The 15,535-nt window shown below is 38.7% G+C and overlaps 1 protein-coding gene across 2 annotated transcripts in view; it reads right to left on the minus strand.

The window, feature by feature from the left end:
- Dennd4c (DENN domain containing 4C) overlaps window positions 1–15,535 on the minus strand; it is a 102,078-nt gene that overhangs the window by 65,247 nt on the left and 21,296 nt on the right. For both annotated transcript variants that reach the window (XM_041651431.1, XM_041651430.1), the window contains exons 2-4: window positions 14,998–15,318; window positions 3,415–3,667; window positions 1,376–1,445 (exon numbers count right to left, since the gene is read on the minus strand). In XM_041651431.1, the coding sequence (XP_041507365.1) occupies window positions 1,376–1,445; window positions 3,415–3,667; window positions 14,998–15,302 (628 nt within the window). In that variant the 5' untranslated portion in view covers window positions 15,303–15,318. The remainder of the gene's footprint in view (window positions 1–1,375; window positions 1,446–3,414; window positions 3,668–14,997; window positions 15,319–15,535) is intronic.

Raw genomic sequence — 15,535 nt, forward strand, 5'->3', positions numbered from 1 at the left:
AATGGTAAGAAAGTTAGAAGGAAAATTTACTAATTATTTCAGTTAGTCTTTAGAAAAAAATTCAGAGAAGGGATAAATGTTATTTAAAAGTGCAAGACAAGAGAAGTGATTCTAGCCCCTGTACCAGTGCTGAAAGCTGCAGTGTAAACGGCACTCAACGTAAGCCCAAGACAAAATATGTGAGACCCAGGAAGGAGGGGCAGACAGCAGCATTGAGGGCCCTGATGGAGCCCTTCAGAACAAAGGAGCCGTACACCATCAATTAATTAGCCTGTAATGTCACCAATATACAGCCCACTTCCAAGCTAAGAACTTGAAAGTAAGATTTTAATCAAGTTCAGTCTCCAAAGCGCTGCATTCTAAAGTATCTCATAATAACAATCTAAAATTTAGATTTAAATACTTTAGCAATCTTTCTGCAAATGTTTTAAGTTTGAGCACTTTTTGTCGATTCCTTCTCCCTTCCAAAGAAAAGACTTGTATTCTGTATTAAGGACATATTACAGCAATGTCATATTCTAAAATAATTTGGAATCTCTTATTAGTTGTTGCTTTTGTTTTATATAAAGTAAATGGTTTAATTCATTAGTATGAGTGGTTTTATGAGGGCAATCAAAGAGTTTTCAGATATGGATTTGCCTAATTTCCCTAAAATAAAATTTGAATTCGAAAACTGCATAAGCAAAAAGTAATTGGCACTGCTTCTCTTCACAAAGAAGCATTCCAGTATCTTTTATTTACAGCTGGAGCATACCTGTATTGCCAGATTTTATCCCACCATACCAGTGGGATGAAGAAGTCACACTTAAATCTTTACAGCCCTTGACACTTTAGTGTGCAGTTAGAGTATGGCGAGAGATTTCCCAAAAACTTCATGGCAGAAAAGTTTCTCAGGCCCTCCTCTCCTCCACATAGCTGATTCTTTGCAACAAGAGAGAAAGGAAGCAAGTCCACCTTTCATGGCAAGTAACATGTGGTTCAAATCAGACACACAAAGATAAGAGAAGGAAATATAAGAAGTAAAGATGCAGTATGACACCTTTATGATTGTCCAAACACAAAGATCAAAGAAAGAAATTTCCATTGAATTATTAAATCTACTTTATTAGTGTAAACCAAAGCTCGGAGGCTTATGCCTCATATGCTTGCTTGGACAAAAATTTAAATTTAATAACATATAGAGGGTGGTTTTAGTAAATCTTACAACATATAATGCATTTAAGAAAACTTTAGCCTTTACATGCTAAAACTTATAGATAATTAACAAATAAACCAATTCCACAAATATATAAGGGAACACATATTGTCTTTTCTAGCCAGCCCAATGATAGCATCCACTAGTTTGTCAACTGGGACAGATCTTCACTTCACTTACCAGCCTTATATGCTATTGCATTTGAAGCAGGCACAGACTTCTTATAACACAGAAACACATTGGAACCCCACTGTAAAAGATAAATTGAGTTTTCAAAAACAAAGTGAAAAGAAGAAACTGATGATTTTGAATGTAATCTAGAAACTATTTATCCAAACAAGTCATTTAAAACTCCGAGTTAGCCAGGAGTTGTAATATCTGCCTGTAATCCCCACATTCAGGATGAGGAAGCAGAGGGTAGTGAATCTGAAGCCACTCTGGGTTACAAAACCATGTCTTTAAAAACAAAAAGAGCTAGGTGTCTTAGTTAGTACCTGTGTGGTATTTGTGAAACCTGGACATGATCCCCAGTGCCACATAAAATTAGGCATGGTGGTGCACACTGTTATCTTGGCACTTGGGAGAAGTCAGGACATTGTAGTTCAAGGTCACCTACACAGCCATTTCCAGACCAGACTGGAATGGATACATGAGACCCTGTCTCTATATTTATAAGGGTAGGAATGTATCTCAGTGGTAGAGTCCAATTCCAGTACCCATAAGAAAATCAAAACACTCTGTTAAACAGTTGCTATGGAATAAAGTAAAAATACAGTTGACAATGCAAAAGGAAAAGAAACAAAGCCGGGCAGTGGTGATGCACAACTTTAATCCCAACACTCAGGAGGCAGAGGCAGATGGATCTCTGTGAGTTCGAAGCCAGCCTGGTCTACAAGAGCTAGTTCTTGGACAGGCTCCAAAGCTACAGAAAAACCGTCTCGAAAAACAAAAACAAAAAAAGAAAAGAGAAAAAGAAAAGAAACAAGTCTGTTTTTTTTTTTTTTTAAGACAGTTTCAAAAACTTTAGAGTTTATGAGGCCATTGGGATGATGGCTCAGCAGGCAAAGATGCTCACTGTTAATCCTGACAAACTGAGTTCAATCATTGGGATCCTCATGTTGAAAAGAGACTTAATTCCCAAAAAGTGATCTTCTGTCTTACATGTGTGCACAAATGCATGGCTCATGCACGCACACAGTAAAATATGGTTTTCAAAAGCTTACAGTTCTGTGATCATTCAGATACTACTGTTTGAAAGAACAGATATTGGAGCCCAAAGCAGGAAAGGCTGAGTCTCCAGGAGACAATGAAGCCATCACTCCCACCAACAGTTACAAATACATACATCTCTGCCTATCTTCAAGATAAACCTGACCCAAAAATAAGCGTTAGTCTTATAAAACTATAAACCAAATGTGTATGCCCAATTTCCTTCTCCATAACTCTGTGTGCTTATTTGAAGAAGGGTCTGATTTGTGGCCTATACTGGCCTGGGAAAACCCTATTCAGCCAAAGTTGGTTTTGAACTCCTGAGTCCTGGGATTACAGTCATGACTGAGTTTTATTAACCCTTTCAAAAAGTAAGCATATAAAACCACATTAGGTAAAATAAATAACTCTAAGGAGAGTTTCCACCCAATCTATCTGTAACTGTCCTTAAAGCTACTATTGAAATCCAGAAGTTAAATCTCTGTGTTGATATAACAGACAATATTAAGATATACACAGACATACATAAAATTCCAAGCATAAATTACACTTTGTCTATGTGTATCAGAATATTAAAAATGATGATTTATGCACATTAGGAAGAAACAGCTAGGACTCCTTAACAAAGGAGCTAGTCTAGCATGCACAAAGCCCTGGCTTGATCACCAGAATCACAGGTCTTTTTCAAATTAAAGAAATAGAGAAAAACATAAACAAGAATCATAAAAATGGGGGCTGGAGATATGGCTCAGCAGTTAAGAGCACTGATTGTTCTTCCAGAGGACCCGGGTTCAATTCCCAGCATCCACATGGCAGCTCACAACTGTCTGAAAATGCAGTTCCACAAGATCTGACACCTTCACACCAATGTACATAAAATAAAGTTAAATAAATCATCAAAAGTTAAAAAAAAAGAATCATAAAAATGTGAAAATAAACTATAGAACCAATATTAACATTTTTGGATTACTCCCAAACAGAAGTTTGAAAAGGAAGCAACTCTGTCTTACCATGCCACAGTTTAAATTCTTATCGACTTTGCAGAAAGTATGAGGAGGGGTTTCCCCTTTACTGGTAATTATAACACAGATGTCAGTTACAGCCAAGGAATTCTGGGACCGAGCTGGAGGAGCCCTGCGATAGGTGATAAAAATTCTCTGTGAAGTAGTTGAACTATTGTTGACATTGGCACAGCGACCATAGGGCGTGGCTTGGATCACTTCACATCCTGGAATAAGCCTTTCTTTCCCTTCATAGAGCACTCTACATGGCAGGGAGAAAAGGGAGAGAAAGGGATTTAAGATTAATGCTGTTTTCTTCTTGAAATGAGCAAAGAAAACTTTGGTCATTCCTGTTCCTCTCCAAACTTCAACCAGAAATGAAAACTAAAATTACTACTTTAGGAATTATAAATCCTGGATTGTTTTTCAAAAGCTAGAACACGATTTAAGAAACAAAACTGGACTGAGCAATTCAATTTTTTATGACAAGAAACCTAAGCAAGACAATGGAACACCACAGACATCCTCCAGTCAGGCTTCAGAAATTCTATGGAGTACTCAATCCAGGTGGTTTCTGGAAAATGTCGTTCCCAATTCCTGTCAAACTTTTTTCTTTAAAAGTCCTGAGACCAAATGAGTCCCACTCACTAGGGAGGCAGAGGCAGGAGGACCTCTGTGAGTTCAAAGTCAGTCTGTTCTACAGAGCTAGTTCCAGGCCAGGGAAATAAAGCAAGTCACAAATCCATCCATTCATAAATGATTCCTACCATCAAGTATGTAAAATGTGCCAAGTATTCCCACTGATGCACAAGACCGACAAAGTCCAAGACCTACCTCAGACACACAGCCTGGGTAACAAAGCAAGATCCTATTTCAAAAAACCAAAACACTCTAGCTTGAGAGGTGGCCCAGTGGGCAAGAGCACTTACTGTCAAGCTCAACCTCAGCTCTCATCGCTGAGACCCACATGGTGGAAACTGAGTCCTGTAGGATGAACTCCACACGTACCCACACACACATATTTGCGCATGCGTGCACAAACACACAAAATATTTTTTAAAATGTAATTTCAAAAGATGTAAAAAGTATATATGAAATGTGAAAAAAACTGCAAGTCACATAAGATAACACCATTTAAAAATGGTCACACAACAGGACACAGAGGCACACACTTTTTATTCCCAGCATTTATAAGGCTGAGGTCACAGAAATACATAATTATACTGTCTCAGGAAAATAAAAGGGGGCAGGTGTGGTGATGCATACTTTTAATCCCAGCACTAAGGGAGCAGAGGCAAACAGATCTCTACGTAATGTACATGAATTCCAGGCCAGTCAGAGCTACATAGCGAGACCCTGTCTCAAAAAAAAAAAAAAAAAAAGTAAGTGGGGCAGGAGAGATTGGGTCAGTGGTTAGAGCTCTGCTACTCTTCCAATAGATTCAGTTTCAATTCTCAGCACCTACAAAGTGGATCACAATCACCTGTAACTCTAGCTCTGGGAGATCTGATGCCCTCTTCTGGTCTCAAAGGACACTAAGCACATATATAGTGCCAAGACACACATGACACAAAGCACCCCACACATAAAATAAACAAACACACAAATAAGAAGAAAAAATAAGTAAGTAAAATTTTAAATAAAACATATAAACAAAATGGCACAAAACTAGGTGAAGGGTGTATGAGAACTCTGTTACCCTTATAGTTTCTGAGTCAGGTTAAAACTATTTTAAACTAAACTTTTTTGCCAGGACTTGGAACAACTAGGCAGAAGTAAAAGCTCTAGATCAGACTGGACTGTGCAGCTAGGCCATGTCTCCAGAAACAAAGTAAACACTATTTTTTTAAAATGCTTAAAATGAAATGTCCCTATTTTTTTTTAAGTAGGCAAAGACATGCAAGTGGCCAAAACACATGGAAGCTGCTGAGTATGTCAGATAGCAGTAGAAATGATGAGCTATTATTTCATGTTCTATGTGAAGAAAATCATCAGAAAGGTAAGAGGTCAGAGTATGGTAGCACTTGCCTTTTGTCACAGCACTCAGGAGGCAGGGGCAGGTAGAATGTTGTGAATTTGAGCCAATCTGATTTACACAGTAAGTCCTAGACAGCCAGGAACAGAGAGAGTCTGTCTCAAGAACAAAACAGAAAGACAAATAAGAGGGCTAGAGAGATGCTCTGCAGGTAAGAGCACTTGCTACTCAGATCCCAGCAATCATGTCAGATAATTCACTGCCACTAAAACTCAAGCTCCAGATCTGATGCCTCCTCCTGGCCCCCAAGAGCATCTGAACACATACAGATATGTATGTGTGTGTGTGTATTTATATATATAAATATACATACATACACACAGATACAGAGAGAGAGAGAGATACACATTTTTTAAAGACAAATAAGTATTGGTAGGATGTACAAAAAAAATGAATCCTCATATACTACTGATGAAAAGTACTTGATTTAGAAAACAGTTTGATGCGTCTTCAAAAACTTCCATAGAAGCAAGAAGTCTCCTACGGGTATACAACCAAGACAAATAAAAACACAAATGCTCGTAAATCATTATAGTAGCCAAAATGTGGAGGGGGAAATCAAATGCCCACTAACTATTGAAGACAAAATATGAACATTCACAAGAAACTACTACTGTCCAGCAATTAAAACAATGGACTCTATGGAAAAGCCCCCCCTTGTCAAGTGAAGGAAGGAATTTAGAAAAGCACGCCTAGGAGGACTGCATTTATATGATGTGCCCAGAAGAGGCAGGTGTTCAGAGACAGAAAGCAGAATAGTAACTTCCTAAGAGTAGAGGGAAATCAGAACATTAGCAAGTGCCTGCCAACTAGGTACAGGGTTTCTTTTGGGGGAGATAAAAATATTCTAAAATGGATTATAGTGACTGCTGCACAATTCTCTAGATACACTTAAAAAAACTGAGTAAATGTGTGAGTAATCTGTCAACATTAGTTACACAAAGCTCTTAAAAGGACAACCAAATATTAACATCTATTCTAAAGGCCTAGCAATTTAAATCAAGACTCTATCAGCAACTAAGTGAACAGAAACAACAATGAGGGGCTGGAGAGCAGGCTCAGAGGTTAAAGCATGTACTGCTCTTTCATAGGTCCCATTAGGTTCCCAGATCTACATCAGATCACAACCACCTGAAACTCAACTCCAGGATTTCCAACACTCTCTTCTAGCCCCGTCAGGCACCTACATGCACACGGCAGATGCAGACAGACAGATTAAAAAAGATAAGCCTTAAATTTAAAACTCAAAATAAGTATGCAGAAACTTATGGATCACAGCCGTGTAGGGCTGTAAGTCTACCCATTTTTCTGATTTACTTATTTTCACTTTATGTGGATGAGTGTTTTGCCTGCAAGTATGTCTGTGCACCATGCATATTCAGTACCCTCGGAAGCCAGAAGAGGGCATCAGATCCCTTGGGACTGGAGTTACAAACAGCTGTTCAGAGTAAGGCAATTAATTCACTATTCCTGCATTCATAAAACATTAAGCAAAAAAATACATGAGAATTAAGAAAACAGCCAGATGGTGATGGTGCATGTCTTTACTTCCAGAACTTGGGAGGCAGGCAGATCTCTGCGTTCAAGGCCATACTGGTCTACAATGGCTGAGGGCATTAAAAATAAGAGTCAACTGTTTGTTGTATGCAAAACACTCAAAAACACACAGATGGAAAGTGGAATGATATAAAGCAATACTCCAAGAAAAGAGAATCTGAAAGCAAGCAGGACTACCTATATTAATTCAGACTTCAAGTCAAAATTATTTAGAAAATATCAAGTCTTTACATACTATCAGAAAGAACAAGCTACCAAATTACAATTAAAGTTGGGGGCTGGGGAGACAGCATAGTGGCTAAGAGTGCTTCCTTCACAACAATCCTTAGGACTAGAGTTCCGATCCCAGTATCAATGCAAGAGCCAGCATCCTCACACCTGTAACCGCAACTCAGAGGTAGATAGACTGAAAGATCATCAGGGCTTCCTGGGTCCATCCAGCTGAGAAAACACAAGTTCCAGGTTCAGGGAGAGACGCTGCTTCTCAAAGGAATTGGAGGAAACTGAGTAAGCTACCCTACACCCTATTCTGGCCTCCATTATGTGAACAGGAGCACACAAGTATCCAACAAACAAGAAACATTGTACACACAGAGAGAAATAGAAAAACGAATAAATAAATTAAATAGTCATAAATAGCCAAACACTACTGAACACAAGGGATAGATAAGACCAGATATGATAATATGGGGTCCTGAAATACTGTTCTTTCATCAGCAGATACACCAAATCAACAAACTTCAGATTTAAACTGTACCATAAATCAAACAGAAAAATTCTGCAGAATGTCATCTAACAGCTGTATAATATTCACTTCAGCATCCTGTGAACTTTGTCTCTATTATGTATCTCTGGCTGTCCTGAAACTTACTCTGTAGACCAGGCTGGCCTCAGACTCACAGAAATCCACCCTTCACCTGCCTCTGCAAGTGGGATTAAAGGCATGTGTTGTGGAATAATCTTTTTATACACTGTGAATATGTGTCATCCAGACTGGTTTAATAAGTTGTCAATAGCTAAGCAGGGTTTTCAGAGCAGAGAGAACACCGGGAAGAGGGCGGAGCTGCCAGTCAGGCATGGAGGAAGCAGCATGGACAGTACAGCATAAAGATAATAAAGCCACGAGGCAGAAAGCAAATTAATAGAAATAAGTTAAGTTATAAGAGCTAGTTAAAAACAAGCCTAAGCTGTCAGTCAAGCTTTCATAATTAATAAATAAGAAGTCTCCACGTTGGTGTGGGATTCCCTTCTATATGCAGTGAATGCCACTGGTTAATAAAGAAGCTACTTTGGACCTACTGCAGCACAGAATAGGGCAAGGCGGGAATTCCAAGCAGATAGAGGAGAGAGTAGGCGGAGTCAGGAGAAGCTGTTTAGCCTCCACAGGAGGCAGATGCCAGATGGAACCTTACTGGTAGGCCACAACCATGTGGAAATATACAAATTAATAGAAATGGGTTAATTTAAGATGTAAGAGTTAGCTAGAAATATGCATTAGCTAATAGGCCAAGCAATGTCTTCATTAATACAGTTTCTGTATGGTTATTTTGGGTCTGGGCAGCTGGGAAACAAAAGAGCAGTCTCCAACTACACCTTGTAGTTATTTGGGAGTTGGCAAGTGGGACAGAAAAGTCCACCTACAGACATGCACCACAATACCTAATTTTATTTTTTTAGCCAAGTTTTAACAAAACAAAAATTGAAATAATTTTCTAGTATATTATCAGACTATACCAGAAAAAAAAGGGAAAAATTAATACCAATAGACTGACAGTAATTCAAGAATTCAGGAGGCCAAAGTAAGAGGGATTGGTCATTACAGCAAGTTCCAGGCCAGCTTGATCTACATAGTGAGGCCCTGTCTCAAAAGAACAGGGGCTGTATATGTTGCTCACTCAGTATTAGAGCACATGTCAACATGTATACTGCTTTGGATTTAATACTCAGCAACCCAGAAAATGAAGCAAAAAGGAAATATCAATAGCAATATAAACTACAAACACAGGGATAATGCTCTTGTACACTGTAAAGATTTGTCACTCATACTGACCAAATAAAACACAGATTGGCCAGTAGGTAGGCAGGAAGTATAAGCGGGGCAATCAGACTAAGCAAATTCTGGGAAGAGGAAAGGTGGAGAGTCAGTTACCAGCCAGACACAGAGGAAGCAAGATAAGAATGCCTGACTGAAAAGAGGTACCAAGTCACATGGTTAAACATAGACAAGAATTATGGCTTAATTTAAATTCTAAGAGCTAGTTAATAATAAGATTGAGCTAATAGGCCAACAGTTTATAATTAATGTAAGTCTTGTGTGGGGAAGGGGGTAGGAAGTAGTACATATAATTTACCAGACCTTTGGAATATAGCAAAGGTAGTTCTAAAAGAAAGATAATAATAAAAAAATCAAGGGTAGCAACATAGTTCAGTGATCTCCAGATGCACATTGTTAAGTTTCAAACCCAGAACAAATGACTAGGGAGCTTATTTAACATATCAAGGCAGACCTGGCAGTCAGCTTCTTCCAGCAGCCATCAGTCCCTACCTGTTACTGGGTACAGATGGGAGGATACCCCAGCCTCTACCCTGAACTCTCCAGCCCAGGGGCTGGGCTGCCCCTCCCCAGAGGCTCTTCCCTATATAATCTGGACATTTTGGTTTCCTGCCCCTTTTTGTACCTTTGGCCTCCTGGCTGCTGCACCTGGTTCCTCTTTCTCTCCTCTCCCTTTCCCCTCCCTCTCCTCACATGGCCCAGCTCAGTCTGGTCATGTCCATTCCAGACTCTCCCAGGTATCCCTGCCTCTGACTGTGCTCTCCCACATATCTGTAATAAACTTTCTCCTCCACCATACCTAGGAGCAGTCATGCCCTTTCCTTTTTATTTCTTTTTTTCATTCACATACCACTAATATGTGTCCACTCTCACACACACACACATATATACACAGCACTGGATAGATGGACAGATGGACAGACAGATAGATGGACGTATGGATGAAGTTAAAAACCAGAGTCAGAGAGAGATCTCAAATAAATGGTAGGCCCCAGTCTTAGATAAGCAAGAACAAGACAGATATGGTGGTGCACACTGTAATCACAATTTTAAATGTCAGAAGCAGTTCAAGGCCAACCTGGGCCACAGAGTGGGTTTCAAACCTGAGCTACCAATTAAAACCAGTTGAATCTCTGTAATACATGGTGGAAGGAGAGGACCAACTCTGGAATGCTGTGTGGCCACCCACAAGCTCACTGTAGCACACGAGCAGTGCTTGCATATGGACAAGCATACAATATACACACAAAAGTAACAACAACAACAAAAAAACACAATCAACTTGATTTCATTCAGAAAGGAATGGATGATTCAACATATGCAAGTCAATAAACATGATGTAGGACATAAATAAAGCACAAAATCAAATGATCATCACAATGGATTTAAAAAAAAAAAGGCCTTTGCCCAAACTCAACATCTCTTCATAATAAAAGCCCTGAAGAAGCTGGGCATAGTGACATGCACCTTTAATTCTAGCACTCCTGAAGCAGAGGCAAGTGGATCATTGTGAATTCCAGGTCAGACAAGGTAACCTAGTAAGACCCTATCTCAAAAAATAAACAAACAAATAAATGGGTGGATGGATTAATAAATTAATTAAAGAAATAAAAAGGAAAAATTGTAATAGCAAAAATCTAAGAATAAATAATAGCAGGTACTCTTTATATAAACCAAGAGCTAATATTACATTGGGGAAAAATACGAGAAGACTTTCCTGTAAAGCCAGACAATGGACATGAATGTCAACTCTTTTTCTTAATCATACAATTAAGTGCTAAACTTATTATTACCCAAAGCAATAATGTAAGAAAATAATGTAAATAAAAAGGATACAAATAGAAAAGAAAGAATTCAAATTACCCCTATTTGCAGACCATATGATCTGTGCTTACACTTTGCCACAAAAGCAGATACTAGAATAGTAGAATACAGGGATGGAGAGATGGCTCAGCTGTTAGAAGCACTGACAGTTCTTCCAGCGAACCCGAGCTCAATTTCTAGCACCCTCATGAAAATTCACAACTGTCTCTAACTACAGTTCCCAACACCCTTGCACAGGCAAAATACCAATGAACATAAAAATAAAAATAAGTAATTTAAGAAAAGAAAGAATACAGGACCTAGAAATGAACCCATGCAGCTTCAACTCCCTGATGCCTGACAAAGATGTCAAAAACACACACCAGGAAAAAAGAAAACTTCTTCAATAAATGCTACCAATAAAAATTCAAAACCATACACAGAGGAATGAAATTTCTTACCCTGTGCAAAAATCAATTTAAAATATATTAACATGTTAAAATATAAGATATTAAACACTGAAAGTACTAAATGAAATCACTTGGGGACACACAGTTAATGATCTTCTCAATAAGACCCAATAGCTCAAGAAATAATAGTAAGAATTGACAATCATGACTGCATAAAATTAAAAGCGGTATAACAAAGAAAATGCATGGTGTAATGAATCAAGAGTCAATTAATGGCCCAGTACATGCCACCAAGCCTGATGACCTAAGCTTGATAGCCAGGATCTACATGGAAGAAGAGAACTGACTTACACACGTCCTCTCACCTCTGCATGTACACTGTGGCACCCCCCCCCAACACACATACACAAACACAAGTAAAATCTAATAATCTTTTTTAAAGTTTCCATTTCACTCCAGTAAAAATGACTATAGTCAAGAAAACTTAAATAATGCAAGAATAATGGGGAAAGGAACCTTCTTAAGCTGTTAGTGGTAATATAAATTATTCCTGCCACCATGGAAATCAATATGGAAGTTGCTCAAAAAATTAAAAACAGAACTAGTACATTACCTTGTTAGCCCCCTCTTGGGTGTACACCCAAAGGAATCAAAGCAGACATAGTACAGCGACACGCTGCATACTTGTGCTTATGACAGCACTACTCACAACAGTCAACAGGTGACAAAAGGCTAGGTGCCCATCAACAGATGCATGGATAAAATGAAAAAATGCAGTAGAGAAACACAATGGAATTTTATTCTGCCATGATGAATGAAATTACCTCATTTGTAGAGTATTGCATACAAGTGGCCATTATCTACCAGAATTGGAGCCAGAATCAGAAAAACAAATGTCACTCATTTTCTCACACGTGCATAATCTAAATTTATATGAAGAAGTGTGTGTGTGTGAAAGTCACACACAAGTTCATTCTTAACACTGGGGAGGTAGAGGCAGAAGGATTGAGTGTAAGACCATCTTCAGCTATACAGCAAGTTTGAAGTCAGCGTGGTATACACAAGATCCTGTCTCAAAACTTAAGTCTCAGCAGGTAGAGACCACTGCCATTAATCCTAACAAACTGAGTTCAATCATTAAGTCATGACAAAAAGAGAAAGCTGACTCTCTCAAGTTATTTTTTGACTTCTGTGTGTATGTACATGCACACAAAATGAACAAACACATAATACAAAACAAAATGGCATATAGTAGCACATCACAGAGCTCAGGAGGCAGAGGCAGCAAATCTTTATGAGTTTGAGGTCAGCCTGGTTTATACACCATATTCCAGGCCAGTCATACTGAAATTCTGACTTGGGGGAGGGGCAGGAGAATCATGAGAGCCAGTGATATGTATACCTGCTAGCAAGTCCAACAACTTGAGTTTGATCCCTGAAACCTACAATGGTGGAAGAAGTTGCTCCATGACCCCATCATGACCCCACGTGCATACCATGTGTGTTAACACACACATAAAACACATGCATGCATGCGCGCGCGCACACACACACACACACACACCTTGGACACACTAGGACAGAACAGAACAATGACATGAAAGAAGACAGACTATTTGTGAATAACAGCAGGATCACTGGGGAGGGGCACAGGGGCAAATGAGCCAAGTACACTATATACAAGCATAGAAATGTCATAAATGCAAACAAAAAGACCAAAATGGCATTTATAAAAAACTTAGAGTTAATATTTTCAATGATAAAACCTTAAAACTTTTCCCTTAGAATCAGGATTGAATTTAATCCCACCAAAGCATTAAGAATTTTTTCTCTGTGTGCCACTGTGACAACTAGCATTGAAGAAACCCGAGTGCATAAAATTCCATGGTACATGTGTTAACTTGAAATGTTTACTTAAATTACAGATTACTTATTTTTTACCACCAATCTCTGATACAAAATATCCTTTAATGTTTTATACATACTGGAAAATAATAAAAATGTTTTATGAACAGTCAAAAAAAAAAAAAAAGAATCAGGATTGAGACCAAATGGCTACTATGAAATAAAACTATCCAAACTGTACAGGAAGGTGAAACTATGTACATTTCCAGGTGACATCATCTTGCATTTTCCAATAAAGCATAACAAAGCCCAAGCAAGCAGAAGGCTAATGAACCCACAGAAGCAGGGGAGTACACTACTTACATATGCGTCCCAAAACTGTTTAATGTAATCTCCGTGAAAATTGCATGTTTTGTATAAGAGACAAACTGAACCTAAAAATACTTGTCAGGGTGCTCTCAAATAGCTAAATATCTACAATCCTTTTATGTATGGTGCTGGGGGTGGGGGTGGTTCTGAGGCAGGCCTTCATGTAATCCATCAAACCAGATATGTAGCCAAAACAGCCCTGAGTCCTGTGCCTACCAGAATCACATGTGAGTACCTCTAAGGCCACCTGGCTCTATCATCAGTTTTTACTAGGGGTAGTTTCATAATAAACACAACACTTCAATATAATATCCACACATGAGAGGACTACTGAGAACTCAAGAACAATGGCAATGGGTTTTTTATCCTACTGCATGTATTGGCTTTGTGGGAGCCTAGGCAGTTTGTATGCTCACCTTACTAGACCTGGATGGAGGTGGGTGGTCCTTGGACTTCCCACAGGGCAGGGAACCCTGATTGCTCTTTGGGCTGATGAGAGAGGGGGACTTGATTGGGGGAGGGAGAGGGAAATGGGAGGCGGTGGCGGGGAGGAGGCAGAAATCTTTAATAAATAAATTTAAAAAAAGATTTTTAGGAGGACCTAGAATGAAATGATCTTTCCCCTCCAAAAAATAAAACTCCACTAGAGAACAAAGCTATAGCTACACCTCAGATGGGACCAGAGGATAGATGCTATAATAAAATGATTGACTAGAAACAAACAAACAAAAATATCCACACATGATAAATCACTAGGGGATTATAAAGCAGCATAATTTTCATAGGAAAGTATCAACACAAATTTCTGAAATAAAGTCTTTTTAGCAGTAACAGTAACAAAGAAATCTTCACTGACTTCATTGACAAAATACTTCACAACTGTCATGTATTTATTTTTACTTATGTCTGTATGAGGGTATGAGAATCCCCTGTTACTGACAGGTGTGAGTGGCCATGTGAGTGCTGGGTATAAGCCAGGACCTCTGGAAGAGTAGAGCTATCTCTCCAGCCCCCTAATAGCTTTGGGGGGAACCATTTTTTCACTTTTGTCTTTCTTTCTTTTAAAGCAGTCCTGAGAATTGAACCTACAAACTCATATGCATTGGGCAAACCAGGCCCATCTCCAGTTCCCAATTTAGAAAGGAAGAGAGGAGAAATGAGTACCCCTAACAGCAATATTTGAGACAGAATCTCTTGTAGCCCAGACTGGCCTTGAACCTAGTATACAGACAAGGATGGACTCGGATTTCTAATCTTGTCTCTACCTTCTAAGTGCTTTGGAGTACATGTACAGGTCACCACACTTGGCTTCCAAATATATATATACAGTGTCTTTTATCATAGCACTTCACATTTATATATCTAATCAAGAGTATGTATAGACATGTAATATATCCTTGAACTTAATCTTGAAATAAAAAATAACAACTACCAGAAAGTTCAAATTTCTACTACTATATACCTTCTTATTTTTAAACAAATTTAATTCCCTTTACCATTGCAAAAGAAAGTGATCATACCCAATATCTGTAAGGGGAGGTTTATCTCTCCCTCTCTTATAACACAGGAAAAGCTCTGGGCTTTTCAGACTTCCATAGTTCAAGTTTGCTTGGAGTGCTGACGGAGTGGCTTCAACACAGGTGTACCCTTCGGGTACAGCTTCCCCAGCTGACTTGATAATAACTGCAATGTCTGTGATTGGAGCTTTAGGGCCAGTTGATTTAGTATCTGTACGGTTTACTTCTTGATCTAGAAGAGTTGATGTATCCGTGAGACCTGCCACAACAAAGTAGTCTGTCACTCTTGGTCCTTTGTCTTCTATCATGACTGCTGTCTGTTTCCTAAAACAGAAAAGAAATGATATCAATGGTTGGAAATACTTTATACTGATCAAAATTAAGGCATCCTTAAATTAGGAATAACCAACTACCATACTTCTCAGATTTACAATCAAACTTCAATCTGTAAGGTTTTTATCATCTTATCAGCTTTTACCTAAATTTTAAAAAAAAGTAGGTCTGGTACATTTGCAACACAACTACAGTCATTTCATGGACC

The sequence above is a fragment of the Microtus oregoni genome, unplaced genomic scaffold (assembly GCF_018167655.1).
Source record: "Microtus oregoni isolate MIOR12 unplaced genomic scaffold, Mior012 000005F_ref0000423, whole genome shotgun sequence".
Classification (NCBI taxonomy): Eukaryota; Metazoa; Chordata; class Mammalia; order Rodentia; family Cricetidae; genus Microtus; species Microtus oregoni.